Source organism: Erythrolamprus reginae, chromosome 12, assembly GCF_031021105.1.
Source record: "Erythrolamprus reginae isolate rEryReg1 chromosome 12, rEryReg1.hap1, whole genome shotgun sequence".
Taxonomy (NCBI): Eukaryota; Metazoa; Chordata; class Lepidosauria; order Squamata; family Dipsadidae; genus Erythrolamprus; species Erythrolamprus reginae.
In genome coordinates, this window is record NC_091961.1 from 16,497,752 (window position 1) to 16,515,878 (window position 18,127).

The 18,127-nt window shown below is 45.4% G+C and overlaps 1 protein-coding gene across 1 annotated transcript in view; it reads left to right on the forward strand.

Moving 5' to 3' along the window:
• Window positions 1-706: 706 nt before the first annotated feature.
• ATP6V1B2 (ATPase H+ transporting V1 subunit B2) overlaps window positions 707-18,127 on the forward strand; it is a 34,844-nt gene continuing 17,423 nt past the window's right edge. The window contains exons 1-5 of the mRNA XM_070765435.1: window positions 707-914; window positions 9,432-9,487; window positions 12,214-12,312; window positions 13,658-13,751; window positions 13,885-13,962. Coding sequence (XP_070621536.1) covers window positions 791-914; window positions 9,432-9,487; window positions 12,214-12,312; window positions 13,658-13,751; window positions 13,885-13,962 — 451 coding nt within the window. The 5' untranslated portion in view covers window positions 707-790. The remainder of the gene's footprint in view (window positions 915-9,431; window positions 9,488-12,213; window positions 12,313-13,657; window positions 13,752-13,884; window positions 13,963-18,127) is intronic.

Below are 18,127 nucleotides of genomic sequence, written 5' to 3' on the forward strand. Positions count from 1 at the left end.
GAAAGAGAGAAAGAAAGCAAGAGAGAGGGAGAGAAAGAAAGCAAGAGAGAGAGAAAGCAAGAGAGAGAGAGAGAGGGAGAGAGAGAGGGAGGAAAGGAGAGAGAAAGACATAGAGGGAGGTAGGGAGGGAGAGAAAAAGAGAGAAAAAAGAGAGGAAGGAAGGAAGAGGAAGAAAGAGGGATGGAGAGAAAGAGAAAGAAAGAGGAAGGGAGAGAAAGAGGGAGGGAAAGAGAAATAGAGCGAAAGGGAGGAAGAGAGAGAGAGAATTTTTTTGTCCAAACTTTTTTTAGCCCCCCCCCCCCCCCGCTCAATATGTCCCAGGGTTTTGTAAATGTAAAAAATGTGCCGCGGCTCAAAAAAGGTTGAAAGTCACTGGTCTAAACTAACTGTCCCAGCTCTCTGATGCAACTTGATCCCCGATTAAGGCATGGCTGGCTTTGTAGCACCTGGGTTGGGCAGGGAGCACCCTGGGCATAGTCGAGAGCCTCTTCTCGCTTCTATAGTTTCCATTGCAACCTGCAGACGGGGGAGCTGCCGTTCTGCGCTCTGCACACGCTCAGGGGCAGTTTAGCCGCTCTGCGCCTCGCCCTGCTTTTGCCTGCGCATCTCCCTCGCACTTTCTCTTCAGCACTTTGGCCAGCTCCTCTCCTCCTGCCCTGCCCTGTCCCGCCCCTCTCCCTTCCCAGCGATTTCCGGCTTGGCGCGCGAGAGAAAGGCGGGGTAGAGGGGGGTGACGCATGGCGCTTATATCAGCGCGTGCGCAGTCACGCGGCAGTCCAGACGGGACAAGATGGCGGCGATGCGGGCGATCCGAGGGATGGTGAACGGCGCCGTCTCGGAACTGAGCGGTGGAGGCGCGACGCGGGATCAGGCGGCCGCCGTCACTCGCGATTACCTCTCTCAGCCCCGCCTCAGTGAGTACGGGTGCCCGGCGGCGCTTTAGTGCTAAGGGAGACTCTCCTTTTACCCTTTGGCGGAGCTGGGAAAAGATCGGGGAGTGGGCGCAGTTCAGGTCACCTCCGCCCGGCATCCCTCGAATGGCTTGGCTTCTTCTCTCTCGAAAGAGGGGAAGCTAAGATGAGTTCATTGGGCAAGATCATCCTGGGTGCAGCAGATCCAACTTTGGCGCCCTTCATTGGATTGAAATTCCATTTTTCCTGGGGACGAAGGGTGATTTTGTTCGTGCGTTGTGGTGATGGGGGGGGGGGAGAAGAGGGAGAGAGAAAGAAAGAGGGCGATGCAGGAGCCCTTCTTGAGCGCGGGCTGCCCCTCCTTTTTCAGATCTCATTCTGGCGTCAAAAAGGAAGTCCCTATCCTACTCTGCATTTGCCCAGGAAGGGACCCCGACCCTTTCTTTCAGAGGTTTCCATGCCCCAAAGCCCTGCAGTGAAGACCAGATGTTGCACGCATAGCTAGGCTCAGCTTCTGCCTCCTTTTCCTACCTTCTTGCCCATCATCTTGCAGGAAGAACCTCTGTGTGACCTTTCGGTTTTTTCTCCAAGGCTGTTGAGTGTCTTTTGAATGCTCCCTAGGTTGGCATCAGACCCACCGGGCACTCTGAGCTAGGACCTCCTTGCACACACAAAGAGCACTGCAGTGCCACTTTCTGCTGGGAGCCCTTCCTTCCAAATAAGGCCAGTGAAACCCTCCCTTAGCTAGAACTGAATGTTGAAGGATAGGGTAGATTGCCATAAAATAAAATAAATCCCAAGGTAAAGAGGTAATTTTGGGAGTGGAGAGGCCTAAAGGGGGCTATATTGCAATGCCATCCCCTGCAGGATCAGATATGCTGCTTTATGGCACTCCATGCCCATTCTCTTGACAGTAGATATTCTTTAGTAAATGATTCCTCTTCTGTAATTTCCTTGGTTTTAATTTGTGGCAATAACTCAAGTGATTTTATCACTTTTTTCTTATCCCCGTCATGTTTTTCTCCCCCACTTTTTAATATGGACTGCCTTCTTTTTCCTTGGTCAGCTTATTCCCCACCTGTGCTGATTTGTGCATAAAAAAACCCCCAGTAGAATGCTCTTGTTCCACCACTGAAGGATTGTCTTTGCCACTCTTATGCTATTGCTGCTCCTTGAAGCTGATACACTCTCCCTGCCTGGTTTTTCTTTTTTTTCTCTGTTCATCCATCGAGGTTTGCTATTAAAACAAGAAATGAGAGTGAGTGATTGTGAAACCTCCTGACTAATAGATTCTGGCTAAGCCTCAAGGTCATGTGACACACTGCAGGCTTGTGTGAAACAGTGGAAGCAAGATGGTGCTGGCACTCTCAGATTCCAGTGTTTTTTCGTTCTCACATCCCAGTGTTTGTAATGCTCACTTGGAGGTCTTTTAGGGTTAATTTTGTTGTTGCCAGATGAAATGAAGGAAAGATAGAAGCAACATTGTTGCGTGAGACAACTGGTTTTATTCATTTCAGCCTGATCTGGAATTGCCTTGCTTGCCTTTAGATCAGAAGGGAGAAAAAATCTGGATGCTGATCTCTTCAGATTGTTGAGCTAGCTGGCTATTTGGCGACTTGCCACTTAGCTATAATAGTGCTCCTTGCATGAGGTGATGTGCAAGTTTAATGTAGGCAATTAAACCAGATGTAAAGTGAAATAGGCTTAGTTATTGACTGGGAAATTAAACTTGGTTACTATTAAGATCGGGCAGGGATATTCTGATGCTTATTTTGTTCCTGTAAATCAAAGGCAGCGTGACAACAAATAATATTTTGCAATTGTGGAACTCCCAGAATGGGGATATCCTGTGTTGTGGCAATAAAAAATAGATCCCATTTTCACTTCATGAATCTCATGGAACAGAAAAATTCCAATAGCAGAGAAATGTTTTTTTAGAAGCACATATAGTTTGTTTTATGAAGATACCTTTATCTTTATAGAGGTAATTTCCAGGAAGGGTAAAGAAATCTAATTATGTAGATGGAAGGCAAGGTTTCTCTTTTTCTTAGTATCTTTTTTCTCTGCATCTCCAGAGGAGATGTTGCTGTGGAAGCTGTGAAATGTTATACTCAAATTACATTAAAAACAATTGCTTAGTTGAATAGAGGTTTGTGTATCCTCCCATCCTGTCTTTTCAGCACCTCCATGATCCTGAATCTATACCAGTAATAGTATTATTTCACTGTGCTCAGGGATGTATCGTGTATTTATGTATATTTTTATTAAGCCACATATTTTAGTCCCCAGAATTGTTTACTTCCAAAAGTGCATTCCAGGCAATTCTATATTTCTAGAGTACAGAGCTGTAGCCCTGTGCTTGGGTTGCAAGACTGCCCATGTAGTAAGGAAGAGTTAAGCTAAGATAGTGGAGAAAAGGGAACTTAAGAGTGGGCAGCAATGAATAACCTCAGGACTTTGATTTCTAGTAAATGCATTATTTGTGGCTACTTGCATTTGTTTGTAAGAGTATATAACATTTTCCTGTTACAGAAAATGTCATGCCCATGAGATTTAAAATGCCCATATCAGTGAAAAATGCTGCCTTTGGCCAATCCTTGTGTGCCACAAGCATCCAGATATCTTTAGTTAAGGGCTACAGCTTTTAGATATGGTTCTTCATCTTCAACAGAATGAGAGAAAAAGATATCTCTGGAAAGAATGAGGAGGTAGATGCAGATGTTGGATGTGGAGGAAATTCATTCAAGCAGGAGGTAATCCACTTCTTTTCTCAGATAGTTCTGCAAACTAGGATATAAATAAAAAACTAAACCTGGAGTAGGATACATATGATGTGCCTGCAACTCCCTTTGCTGAAAGAATTTAAGTGTGTTTGCCAGCAATGTTGGCCAAATTTGGAAGCATTGGTTGATATTAGCTACATGGATTCTGGCTTGGTCTCTGTGGCTGGTTGTTGCTTTGTTAGAAGTGCAGGGTCCTTATTATAGACTAGAAACCAAATATTTGGATTTTTGTATGTGCAAATACAGAAGGAAATGAGATTGTTTGGAGAGCAACAGGAAATAGTCTCTTCTCCTGGGAAAAGGAGACAAAATGTTCAGGAGTAATCAAAGGACACATTTTAACTAACTCTTAGTTGGGGAGGTTAGGGGTAAAATTGGGTGTTCCTTCCCCCAGTTCTTAGATTTGTATATTGTTTCTGCAGTTGCAAGAAATATGTTATCTAGGATAAAATACGGTATTTTTCGGAGTATAAGACGCACCGGACTATAAGACACACTTAGATTTTAGAGATGGAAAACAAGGAAAAATGTATTCTGAACCAAATGGTGTAATAATATATTATTTAATAAAATACCAGTATAGCAGAATACTTTTTACAACCATGTACACTTTTTACAAACTTCAAACTTGACAGCTTTAAGACTTGTGGATTTCAACTCCCAGAATTCCTCCTCTAGTCATACTAGATAGGTAATTAAAAGGCAAAAACAACCCCATTTTTGGAAAAACAGGCCATTTTTTGCAAAATTTGTTTGCAAATATTGGGTGGGCAAAGTGTCTGGGAAGCCTGCAGGGAGGTCTTGGGTGCTGGAGGATAGCAAAAATGCCCCCATTTTGTGAAAAATTGACCTTTTGCATTTTTTCCCCACAAAAATTGAGGCATTTTTGCCTTCCCCAGTCCCCAGGAGCTGTCTACACGCTCCCCAGATCCCTTGCCTACCCCTTTTTTGTGAAAAAGGGGCAAAAATGGTCCATTTTCCACAAAAACCGACATCTTTGCCAACCCCCAGCACCCAAGAGCCTTCTGCATGTGGGGGTGGGACAGCAAAATTGGCTACGTTCAGTGTATAAGATGTACCAACATTTCCACCCTCTTTGGGGGAGGGGTACATCTTATACAGTGGTACCTCTACCTAAGAACACCTCTACTTAAGAAATTTTCTAGATAAGAACCGGGTGTTCAGGAGTTTTTTGCCTCTTCTTAGCCATTTTCTACTTAAGAACCCAAGCCTGGAAAAATTTCCCAGGAAATTTGAGAGCGGCACGAAGGCCCGCCCAGTCTCCTGCCATTCCCCCTTTAATCCTGGCCATTTCGGGCTTTTCGGGACTGCCAGAGGAGCCTTTCAGTGGCACTTAAGGAGGCTTTGGCAGTCCAGAGCGAATGAAGCATTTTCCTTTCTCTAGGTGCTTGGAGAGGGAATAAACCACTTCACTGTGGTGACTCCCTCACGCTGCCTCCCATACATCCGGTGCGACATGGCTGCCGGGAGCGTCTGGGTACGGAAAGGCAAAAGGGGGCACTTTGCCCCAGCCAGATCAACTCAGCTTCAGCCAAACCGAGGAGTCACCACAGTGAAAGAAAGGCACCGGCTACAGGGTGAGCGAGAGGAGAGGGGAGCCCTTCAGTATGGGAAGGAAGAGGAAGCAGGTAGCATCAACAGCAGCAGCTGCCTTTCAGTCAAAGGAGTGGGAGGTTCCTCCTCTCGCCGGCCTGGGTTTCTCTCTGGTGCAGTGTATGGGAGGCAGCCTCGCGCTGTATGGGAGGTGCGTTCTCCTCACCACCTCAGAGTCCCTCTTTTTTTTTTAAGCCTTAAAGTTTTGGATTTTTTTTAATTCCCCTCCTTTCACCTTCTTCCTTCAGTAGCGTCTGTCCTTCTCCTCTTCTTCTTCCTCCGCCTCCCACCCAAATTCCAAGCTTTTATTTCTTTCTTACTGGGTTTGCACACATTATTTCTTTTACACTGATTCCTATGGGAAAAATTGCTTCTACTTACAAACTTTTGTACTTAAGAACCTGGTCACGGAATGAATTAAGTTCTTAAGTAGAGGTACCACTGTACTCCGAAAATACAGGATGTACGACTATGCTTATGTTGTAAATATTATCTGAAAACTATCAGTAACTTTACAAAGCTAATAAAAGAAGCCTGCTTTCAAACAGCAATCCTAGAAGTTACCTTCTGAGAGACCCCTAAAATCTTGCAGTTTGGCAAGATTTTAGCCCAAAATAGTTTGCAGTTGTGTAACAGCTGTTAAGGATCTAACACTGAAATGTGGTAGGGCAGGAAGGAAAAAAATCTTGTCGATTGCTCTCCAGTTGCTAGGAAACACAGAAAGAGTTTTACAATACACATTTTTTGAGCAGCAGAAGAATACTGTATGTACAATGTTAAAACATTTAGGGTTAAGATTAAAAAAAAACCTGGACTAACTGTTTTAAAAGATGTATGCTTTAAAGTTGTTTTGATTTAAAATCCAAGTACAGTATTATCAACTTAATTGGTGATATTGTAAAACGTCTTTACAGTATTATAAAAACTTTGTTACAAATCCACCAGGGAGGTAAATATTACTGTGTTGACACAACACAGGTAACATACTATCAGGTTTGCTATAAATAGTTTCATATAGCTGTTCTTCCAGTTAAGTTTGAGACATCTTCACGATAATCCCCAGCACAAATAAATGATGATAAATTTTACTTATGTAAAATGTTTTAAATTCTAGATGCAAAATGTACCTTTAAAATTATGACTGGATTCATACAGTTTATTAAGCCAACCACCTACTATAAAGCCTAACAAAATAATGCTATGGAGTAGATGACCTGGTGAGACATTTCGGATAGAAAAGAATCTTTATTTACCTTTTCCAAGACCAGAAGTGAATACAGGTGTTCCTTTAGTTACTATCATAATTGAGGACAGAATTTCTGTTGCTAAGTAAGACATTTGCTGAATGGATTTTGCCCCATTTTGTGACTTGCTGGGCACAGTTATTAAGTGAATCACTAACTATTTAAGTTAGTAATACAGTTCTTAAATGAATATGGTTTCCTTACTGATTTTGATTGTCAGAAGGTTGCAAATATGACCCTAGGACATGGCAACCGTCATAAATATGAATCAGTTGCCAAGCATCTGAATTTTGATCAGCTGAACCTGGGGATGCTGTAATGGTCATGTGAACAATGGTTGTAAATCACTTTTTTCAGTGCCTTTGTAACATTAAACAGTCACAAAATGAACAGTTGTATGTCAAGGACTACTTGTAGCGTCTAATGATCATGTTGAAAGGAATTTTTAAGCAAAAGGTCTAAAGGCTATCTTGGTTTAAATTATCACAAAGATAAAGTGGGGTGACTAAGGAATAATGGATTTATTCTGTCCCCATCCAATTTGTAAATAGCAGTAACAACAGTGGCAGCAACTAAAGCAGACTTATAACGTAGCTATATGTAGTGTAATCATTGACCAAATAGCTAATCTCTTATCTACCAAATCTTTAATTGGATCTGAGTCTAGTTGGATTCCATGAAGATTTGTGCTTAGTTGTGACCTTAAGACAATCCTTTGGCATATATTCAATCTCACTATTGTCTAATGAGATTTATTTCTAGATAATTATGGATTGGATGCAGCTTCTTACTCAGTTATTCTGTTCCAGAAATAATATGATTGTTCATCCTTTCCTTAATTTGGTGGGATGGTGATTAATGATTTCTCTTTCGTCTTGTGAGCCTGATAAAGTCCTTTGTGTTCTTTGAAGTACTTCTGTTTTTACAGTCATGTGGGATTAAAATGAAGCTTTTGCTGAGAAGGATGATAAAGGACCCTTATAACTTTGTGCATGCTCTTTTTCACCTCCTCCCATCCTTTATTCATTATACAATGTCTCAAACTTCCTTTATAGAATAGATTATTGTAAAATAATTCCTGCACACCTTTTGACTGCATCTTTGAGCCCAGATGAACTTTTTTTGCATAACACAGAGATAGTTGAATTTCTGATAGCCATCTTGGCAATGGGAACAGGCCACAGTGTTTCACAGTCTTATTTATTTATGAAATGAGTGGGTGTGTATTAAGTCAAAATGTATGGTTGGTGGAGGTAATTCTTGAAATTTAGCATGATGAATGGATCTAGGTTCTTGTGGCATTATAAACAAACCATGGCTTCGATTTGCTATGAAATCATCCCTTTTAATTTTAAAACCCTGATTTAAGATATGGCATGTTATATACACTCGTGTAATTTTGACTTGTTTTATAAATCTTGGTGTAAGAACCATGTCAAATTATTTTTGAGCAGACAAATATTAGAAGACAACCTCCTGTCTTATTCATTATGATAACCTAACCTGCAAGAAATTAGGCCATGCACATTTTAATCTTCAGAAGCTTCTCATAGACAAGCTAAAATAGACAGAGAAAGCATTCCTAAAACTCACTTCCACTACTCACCAACCATTCAGACCTCAGGGACCATTAAATTCATAATTTTAAATTCTGTGGACTAGTAATATTATCTGCCTAATGATCTGCTGGGTGGGTGTGACCAACGTGATGTCACTCACGTTGAGAAGTATCTTGCTGGCCTGTACTCACACTTCCCCTCCCAGCCACTCCTCACCTACCTGCCTGCTGCTTAGGGCCCCAATAGAAAGCAGTTGTTTGAGCTAAGAAGCCACCACAAGAAAGAGTTGGCAAAACAACTGGCTCAGTTCAAGTTGGATCTGACCGAGAAGGAGGCTCAGAAGAAGCACCTCACTGATGGCTACGAGAATAGGCTTTCCAAACAGAGGGAAGACCTGCAGGAGTGGAAGGCCAGGTACCGGTGCTTAGAGGCTCAGCGGGTTGAGATGGTCAGCCAGTTCCAGGCCATGATGCAGTCCCACTGGAACAAGGCACTTCACCACCACCGGAGCTTCCCTCCAGCCTTCACCCAAAGCCCCGCACCAGGAGGCTGAAGCAGGCCCCACATCGGAATTTCTGCCGCCCTCTGACCCGCACAAAAAGACCTAGAAAGGGAAGACTCTCTGCAGCAACACAACCATTCACATCTCTGTCCCAGGGTCCATAGTTTGAGGACCCCTAATTTAGTGCAATATAACAAATGCAAATAATTTTTCTGTGGACCACCAGTTGGTGATCGCTGCTCTAGTCAACAGGTAAGAAAGCAAAAGGGTTACCATCCAGCGAATGAATGAAACTTGGTGGTGGTTTCTAGTTTCCGGGTTAGTTTTCTTTAAAGGGCAAGTGAGAGATGTTCTAGAACAGCGGTCACCAACAGTTGAATAAATGTGTGACTGTTTAAAGTTACAAAAGCACTGAAAAAAGTGACTTATGACCATTTCCCCCAGTTATGACCATTGCAGTTCCCCATGGTCATGTGATTTATATATTGATGTTTGATAACTAATTCACATGACAGTTGCCGTGTCCTAGAGTCATTCACTTAAGAAATGTGGCGAGAAAAGTTGTAATATGGGACAGCACTCACTAAACAAATTTCTCACTTAGCAACATAAATTTTGGTTTCAATTGCAGTCGTAAGGTGAGGACTGTAATTGGTTCTCCATATCTAGCGTTTGACTTAGCTAGTTGTAGTCTCTTTTCCAGAGATGATCTATCAAACATAAGAATGTGATGTGATTATATAGCCTCCATTTAGTAAATTTTGACTAAGACTGTGTTAAATTGTTTAAAACAATTTTTCTTCATTTTGGCTTTTCAGCATACAAAACAGTATCTGGTGTTAATGGACCGCTCGTAATCTTGGATCAAGTGAAGGTAAATTTAGGGTTCGATGGGTTTGTAAAGCACTTGATTTGAAGTGCAGTTTTCTGTGGTTGTGTTTTCCTTAATTATAGCAAGTATTTCTATATACAGTAATACCTCATGATACGAACTTAATTGGTGCAAGGAGGAGGTTCGTAAGACGAAAGGTTCGTAAGATGAAACATTGTTTCCCATAGGAAACAATGTAAAGTCAATTAATCCGTGCAACCAAAAAAACCCTGCAAAAAAAGGGCTTTCAGTGACTGCTGGGAAGCCACGCGGCTGTTTTAAAAGGTGACAGCCGGCCTGGGGGGCTTCCCAGCACCCCCCGGGTTCGGGGGGGTGCTGGCAAGCCCCCCAGGCCGGCTGCGACCTTTTAAAACACCCGCGCCGCTTCGCAGCTGTCTCCCGAAGCCGAACGCGGAAGTTCGGCTTTAGCGTTTGGCTTCAGGAGACAGCTGGGAAGCGGCGCGGGTGTTTTAAAAGGTCGCAGCCGGCCTGGGGGGCTTGCCAGCCCCCCCCCCCCGAACCGAGCGGGCCCGGCTCAGGCTCCGGCTAGGACGGGGAGGGCAGCGGCTGGGGGCGGCGGCGAGGGTGCGTCCGACTCGGGGCTGGCGGCGCCCGACGCAGCGGGGAACATCAGCTTGGGAGGCAGGAGAGGACCAGGCAACCGGAGCAGCGTCGCCGCTACTCCCGGGTTGGGTTCCCTCGCCGCCGCAGGCAATGTGCGTTGCGATCTTCCGGGCCGGCCAGGCTCAGCGAATCAAGCCGCCTCTCCCGGGCCAGGCGGCCGCCTTCCGTCACTGAGCCTCGCCGGCCCGGAAGATCGCAGTCCGTGTTGCCTGTGGCGGCGAGGGAAACCGAGCCAGGAGCCGCGGTGATGCTGCTCCCGGCTTGGCTTCCCTCGCCGCCGCAGGCAATGCTCGCTGTGATCTTTCGGGCCGGCCAGGCTCAGCGGATCAAGCCGCGCCTCCCGGATCAAGCCGCGCCCCCCGGGCCTTCTGTCACTGAGCCTCGCCGGCCCGGAAGATTGCAGCCCGTGTTGCCTGCGGCGGCGAGGAAAACCGAGCCAGGAGCCACAGTGATGCTGCTCCCGGCTTGGCTTGCCTCGCCGCCGCAGGCAACACTTGCTGCGATCTTTCGGACCGGCCAGGCTCAGCAGATCAAGCCGCGCCTCCCGGGCCTTCCGTCACTGATCCTCGCGGCCCGGAAAATCGCAGCCTGTGTTGCCTGCGGCGGCGAGGGAAACCGAGCCAGGAGCCGCGGTGATGCTGCTCCCGGCTTGGCTTCCCTTGCCGCCGCAGGCAACGCTCGCTGCGATCTTTCGGGCCGGCCAGGCTCAGCGGATCAAGCCGCGCCTTCCGGATCAAGCCACGCCTCCCGGGCCTTCCGTCTCTGGGTTCAGGGTTCGGGGGGTTGCTGGCAAGCCCCCCAGGCCGGCTGCAACCTTTTAAAACACCCGCGCCGCTTCGCAACTGTCTCCTGAAGCCGAACGCTAAAGCCGAACTTCCGCGTTCGGCTTCGGAAGACAGCTGCGAAGCGGCGCGGCTGTTTTAAAAGGTCGCAGCCGGCCTGGGGGGCTTCCCAGCAACCTCCCGAACTGAACCTGGGGTTCAGCAAAATTTTGCCTCGTCTTACGAACTTTGTTCGAGTTACGAACCGGCGTTCGGGAGGCTTCTGGGAAACCCCGCCGCCCGGCTGTTACCTTTTAAAACAGCCGCGCGGCTTCCCAGCAGTCTCCGAACGCCGGTTCGTAACTCGAAAAAAGTTCGTAAGAAGAGGCAAAATTTTGCTGAACCCCGGGTTCGTATCACGAGTTGTTCGTAAGATGAGGGGTTCGTATCTTGAGGTACCACTGTATCTTAGTGCATTTTGCAGTTGTCTATTTCAATGCTAGCTTGGTTGATATTGTAATGAAAATTACATTCAAACCAACGTAGGGACTCTGTGTCTATGCCATTCTTGTGGATAGAGCATTTATCAACATGTTCAATAAAGACATGCAAATCTCATCTCATCCTTTGCAGTAAAATAACATTCACGGACAAATTACTGAACATTCACATCAAATACAAAAGCAGTATCAATATGTAACCTCTGGTAGGGATTTCCAATTTCACTGGAATTTCAAACGTGAAAAATTAGACTGCCCTTTCTATTTTTTATATCTTCCATCTGATAGTGAACTAGCAACAGCATCCTGGCACATCTAATTTTGGTTGGGAGTTTGTAGTCCATCACATTTTAAGAACATCAGTTTAGGGAAGCTATTGAATAGATACCAGTTTTTTTCTGGGATGAAAGAGCTAGATAATTTTATCCCTTATCCATAAATAATTGTATTGTATTGTATTTATTATGCTGTACATTGCCCTGAGTTGTTTGAGAAGGGTGGCATAGAAGTGTAATTAATTAATTGCCATAGTAAATTTTCATTAACAAGTGGCTGTCAAGCCATTGCTATGGCTGTAAGAATTTCATACTGAATGCCTGTAAAAATGGTATGGGTGGTGGGGAAACCACTGGTCTATAATTATGTCTAACAATTCAGTGTTCCCTTAAGTTTATTCAAGTTGTAATTTAACATTTAAATTTGAAGAAATGAGCTTGATCACCCTTGATGTTTTGTGCTTTAATTTTGTGTTGTCCCCTGCTCTTAACAAAAATCTCTTTGCATGATTGATTGTCATTATAAATAATTTATTTATAAATACAATAAATAAATTATTGTCATTTAGTTTCCCAGGTATGCAGAGATTGTGCATTTGACACTTCCTGATGGAACAAAGAGAAGTGGACAAGTCCTAGAAGTCAGTGGATCCAAAGCTGTAGTTCAGGTACATTGCTTCCCAGTCATATTTCTAATTTTGAAATGAAAATAAGCTATCTGAAATAACAGGATACACACTTTTATAGGTAGTCCTCAAGTTATGACCACAATTGAGCCCCAAATTTGTTGAGTGAGTTTGCCCCATTTTACGACTTGTTGACACAGTTATTAAATGAATCACTAAATTTGTTAAGTTAGTAACATTGTTAAGTGGATCTGGCTTCCTTATGGACTTTGCTTGTCAGAAGGCCACAAAAGGGGGATCCTATGAGCCCAGGATACTACAATCGTCATAAATATGAACCAGTTCCCAAACATCTGATTTTTGATGCTGCAGAGGTTATAAGCATGAAAAAGTCATGTTTTTCAATGCCATTGTAACTTTGAATGGTCACTAAGTGAACTGTTGTAAGTTAAGGACTGCCTGTATTCTTACCTGCTATTCTAGGGTCTGATATTTTTTAACATAAGATTTTATGTTGAGCTTATTAAATTGAGCTGTAATATTTTAGAAATTGTATACCTATTCCCAAATATGCCCATGTTACACCAACACTCCGCAGTCTGCATTGGTTGCCGATCAGTTTCCGATCACAATTCAAAGTGTTGGTTATGACCTATAAAGCCCTTCATGGCACCGGACCAGATTATCTCAGGGACCGCCTTCTGCTGCACGAATCCCAGCGACCAGTTAGGTCCCACAGAGTGGATCTTCTCCGGGTCCCGTCAACTAAAGAATGTCGCTTGGCGGGACCCAGGGGAAGAGCCTTCTCTGTGGCAGCCCCGGCCCTCTGGAACCAACTCCCCCCAGAGATTAGAATTGCCCCCACCCTTCTTGCCTTTCGTAAGCTGCTTAAAACCCACCTCTGCCGTCAGGCATGGGGGAATTGAGACCCTCTTCCCCCTAGGCCTTTACAATTCTATGCATGGTATGTATGTATGTATGTTTTTTTTTTAATATTAATGGGTTTTTAATTGTTTCTAACATCAGACTACTATTGTACACTGCTTTATTGTTGCTGTTAGCCGCCCAGAGTCTCCGGAGAGGGGCGGCATACAAATCCAATAAATAAATAAATAAATACCTCCAGGCTTCTTATGAAAGAGAAGTACATTCAGTTTCTGGTCTCACGATAATTTTGTTCCAGAAAAGCTTAACATCTTATTTCCTGTTGGGTTTGGAATTAGTTTCCCTTCAAAATAGTCTTGTAAAGCTATTTTTGAGCTGTTGAAGCCTAGAATAAAGGACAAGCATAACTACCTTAATTCTATTTAAATGTTGGTAGGAAGTCATGGATGACAATGGATATAATTTTGAAATAAAAACACGAAGTGTATTTGCCCTTTTGTAGGTGTTTGAAGGAACTTCGGGAATCGATGCTAAGAGAACATCTTGTGAATTCACTGGGGATATCCTTCGAACCCCGGTGTCTGAAGATATGCTCGGTAGTATCAGATTTTGTTTATTTGATGGAAAACTTTATATGTAACTTGTCCTGATATCTATTTTGTATGCAATATGGTAGCTTCTGTGATAATAATGTCTCTCTCTTTCTCTCTCTCATTTTGATCTTTGTAGGACGTGTGTTTAATGGCTCAGGAAAACCTATAGACAGAGGTCCTGTAGTCTTGGCTGAAGACTACCTTGATATCATGGGTATGTTTAATATAACAATATGCATTTCTCACAGGAAATGAGTTTGCAGTTCTTTAGTAATATAATGAAAGAGACAGCTCAGGAAAGCAGAATTGTATGACTGTTCAGTTGCAAATATACAAATCTAATAAATAAATAAATAAATAAATATGGAGTCACATGAAAACAACTGAAAAACACCCATTCTAATAAAATTGCTATGATCCCATCAGTTGGGGTTTGCAATGGTTTTGTGGATTCGGTGAATGAAGTGATTGATTTGAAGATTGATTTGAAGGTTTGTTGACTATCTCTGTATGCATCCAAATGTTCAAATCAATTCAAACATTGACTGCCAGTTGGTTTCCGGACACAATGCAAGGTGTTGGTTATGACCTACATGGCATCAGACCAGATTACTTAGGGGACCGCCTTCTGCCGCATAAATCCCAGCATCCGGTTAGGTCCCACAGAGTCGGCCTTCTCCAGGTCCCATCAACTAGACAATGTCGCTTGGTGGGGCCTAGGGAATGAGCCTTCTGTTTTACCCTTTTTTGAATAGTTTTAGATTAGTTAATTGGATTTCAAATGTGTTATTGTATATTGTTTTTCTTTGTACTGAAGGTTTATTGATTGTGGCTTTCTTCCTCCTGCGCTGTGGGGCTCTTAACAAGCTCTCTTGTTCTGTCTCCTGGACTTTAGTCTATTCTCCATTCAAAAAATTGGAGTTTCTCCTTGGCGCGAAGGCCCTCAGCGCCCAGTAATAACGGCACTTTCAGCTTGCCCACCCGCAAGCTGCTTGGCACCATAAAGTCCACCGCCTGGCCCAGAGTAGGCTGTGAAACTCTCAGGCTATTACTCATCTGCTAGGCCTCTTAACCAGTGTGTCTTGGTTGTTTATTGGCACGAACTTTGGATTTGTCCAGATTGTCTTTGAGTTGCAGACGCTCCTGGGCCTAGGAGTCTGGACCTTTTTCCTCTTGGGAATTTTTTTGCCTATTCATCGTAGCTTCTCCACCCTTGGCTCAGACCTTGTTCCTGTAAGTTTTTCAGGCCATAGCTTCTTCTATTCCCAAGAGAGGCACTTCTTCTAAAGGTCTCCAGGATGGTAGGCCTGCTGGTGATGAAATTGAATCCATCCCCCAGGCTGCCTCTTCCTCCTCCTCCTTAGCAGCTCTCTCTCCTCCCCCTCCTCCTTTCCCCCCCCCCCCCCCCCGTGGCTAGGGCCACTAGAGCTGAGAAGAGGCGGGACAAAACTTCAGAAAATTTATGAGCAATCAGCTAAACCCTTGAGAGTGCGGGCCTAAGCTCATATTAGCACCACCACCACCCTCCGGCCGATCCTCCAGAGGCTTCTGACCTGCCTCCTTCAGGTGTCCTTGTGCTTTCCCTGGATGAGCCAAACCTAAACAGATCCCAACCTAATTTATGGGGTTTAGGTCCAGGGGAGCCAGAAATTTTCATGGAGGATCCCCCAGAGCCAGGCCCAGCCCAGGCCCACAGGGTGCCTCCTCAGCTGCCTGCATCTATTACTAACCTCTCTCCAGAATGACAGTCTATGTTTTCTGCCTTATCCCAAGCCATTGATGCCAAACTCTTGGCTATCAATATGCCTCCTCAACTTCGTCCTCCCCCATGTACCTCCAGGCCCATGAGCTCTTTCTCAACCTATAGCGTACCAGTTCAAGAACAGACTTTGACTCTTCACAGAATGAGAACAAGGAAGATGAGGATCCAGAGGACAGGGATGATCCATTCCAAGGCCTGTCAGAGGATGAGGAATCCCAAATCAAGATTCCCTCACCGGCTACCATCTTTCCAGCTGTTCAAGCCCCTTCTATTCAAGGCCAGAGCAGCTACAGGCCTTGCGGCTCAGGACAAACCTGCACCTACAGCTCCTCAAGAGGAAAATCTTCCATTCTTTATGGAGAAGCAGAAAGACACTGTGGTCATCCCCATGCCTAAGTCATTTAAAGATGCTCTGTTGAAGCAGTGGGACCACCCAACCTTGGGCTCTAACCCCACATCCAAAGATAAGAAATTATATAAAGTCTCTCCATCTTATGAAGATCTCCTTTCTTCCCCAGAGCAGATGAACTGGTGAAAATGCTCCATTCTGTAGTAGCCATGCCTGGCGAGGCAGAAGAGGTTTAAAGCCTGAGAACAAACATCTGGAGCAAATGCTCAAGAAGTGTTTCTTCGCTGACACCTGGGCTATTAAATGCGCAGCAGTAGCGTCCTTTTTCACCAGAGCCATGCTATTATTGCTACAGCAGCTTCAACAAAATATTACCCCCGATGATCTACGGCAGTGGTCCCCAACCTTTTTTCCACCAGGGACCAGTTTCAGCAAGACAATTTTTCTATGGCCCGGTGGGGGCAGAAAGGGGTGTGGTTTTGGGCGGGATTAAACATGAGGGTATAGCTTATCATTCCATTGTCTCTCTTCCCTCCCCCCCTTTTTAATTTTGCGGGGGAACCGAGGTGACAGAGGGAGGAAGTGTAGGAAGGGGCGGTTTCCTGTCTCTTTCCCCTCGCGTTCACTCGGGACTGCCGTTTGCCTTTCAGCAGATTCAGAGGACACCCCCCCGCCATCGCCCGCTCCGGCTGGGATTCCAGCAAGGAATCCCAGAGGAGGAGGAGGTGCCTCCATGGACACAGTCACCTTCCTTTGTGATCGCTGCCTGCTTGGAGTGCCCACCACCAGATCCGGTAATTTTCTTGCAGCAAGGAATCCTTCCAAAAGAAAATTACCGGAGCTGGTGGTGGGGGTTTCATGGTCACACGCACACCACTGGCTTCGCTCCCACCCAGGACCCCGGGAATAGGGTGGGGGAGCCTGGGTGGGGGAGCCTAGCAAAAACAGAGCTGCACAATGCCAAAGCCTTTCCGTTTGAGCTGCAGGCAGAGCAAGGGCTTTGCGAGGGCTTCGCAAGGAGGAAATAGACCACTTTCGACAAGAGAAGAAAGACAGGAAAGGAAGAAAGCAAGCAAGCAAGTAAAGGTTTTCTCAGCCCGAGGGAAATGGCGGTCCTGAGTGAACGCGAGGGGAAAGAGACAGGAAACAGCTTGGCACTCGCCGGCTCCACAGCAGCTGCTGACTCCGCGGATCGGTGCAACATGCCTTGCGGCCCGGTACTGGTCCGCGGCCCGGCGGTTGGGGACCCCTGATCTACGGGACCACCAGGACTTCAACAAAGTATCTGCAGCGGCCCAGGATGTGACAGATCCCACTCTGCAATCTTCAAGATTTGCTATGAAATCAGTGGTTGCCTCAACAGTGGCCAGAAGACTCCTCTGGCCCCGTCCCTGGCAAGCGGGTGTGAGGCAAACTGGCAGTTTTCCATGGGTCCTCTGAAGCACAATCTTCTATTTGGCGACCTAGTTGACCCGCTGCTTACAGAGAACACTGACAAAAAGAAAGTCCTGGGTCCCACTACAAGAAGGCTACCCAAACACAACAGTCCTTTCGGCGCCCCAGTCGCCAGCAAGAACAAGGTTTCGCATTTCAAAGAAACACAGATCAGTATAACTCCCACTTTTGTTCCCAATCAGATAGGGATAGAGGGTCTCGCTGCTAGAGGGGCTCCTCCTCCTCGAGAGTCTCTGAAAGGTCCAGGTGGTAATGACCATCCTATTCCTATTTGGGGGCGCCTGGCCTAGTTTGCCTCCAGCTGGCGCCGTTCCTGTAAGGACGCCTGGGTTATCTCCACGGTCAAATGGGGGCTCCAATTGGAGTTTATCTCCATGCTTCCTAAGCATTTCATTTCATGCCCGTCTCCTAGATTTTTTTCCCTCCCACCTCCGCATGGAGGAAGCAATCCAACACCTCCTTTCCATTAAAGCTATCCAGCCAGTGCCCTCTTCTCAAAGAGACCTGGGCTTCTATTCCATCCTCTTCATGGTTCCTAAAATCTCTGGAGGATGGAGAGCCATCCTGGATCTTAAGGGATTAAATCAGTATAGAAAGTATAGAAAATCCAAGATTCATTCCCTGTCATCCATCTTAGCATCCATCCATCTGGGGGACTCCATGTCTTCCTTGGATCTTACAGAGGCCTATCTCCACATCCCTATCTTGCCTTCCAGGACAAGCACTATCAATACAGGGCCATGCACTTTCGCCTCTCCTCAACCCCTCGAGTCTTTACTAAGCTCTTAGGCGCCCTAGCGGCCCACATCCGGG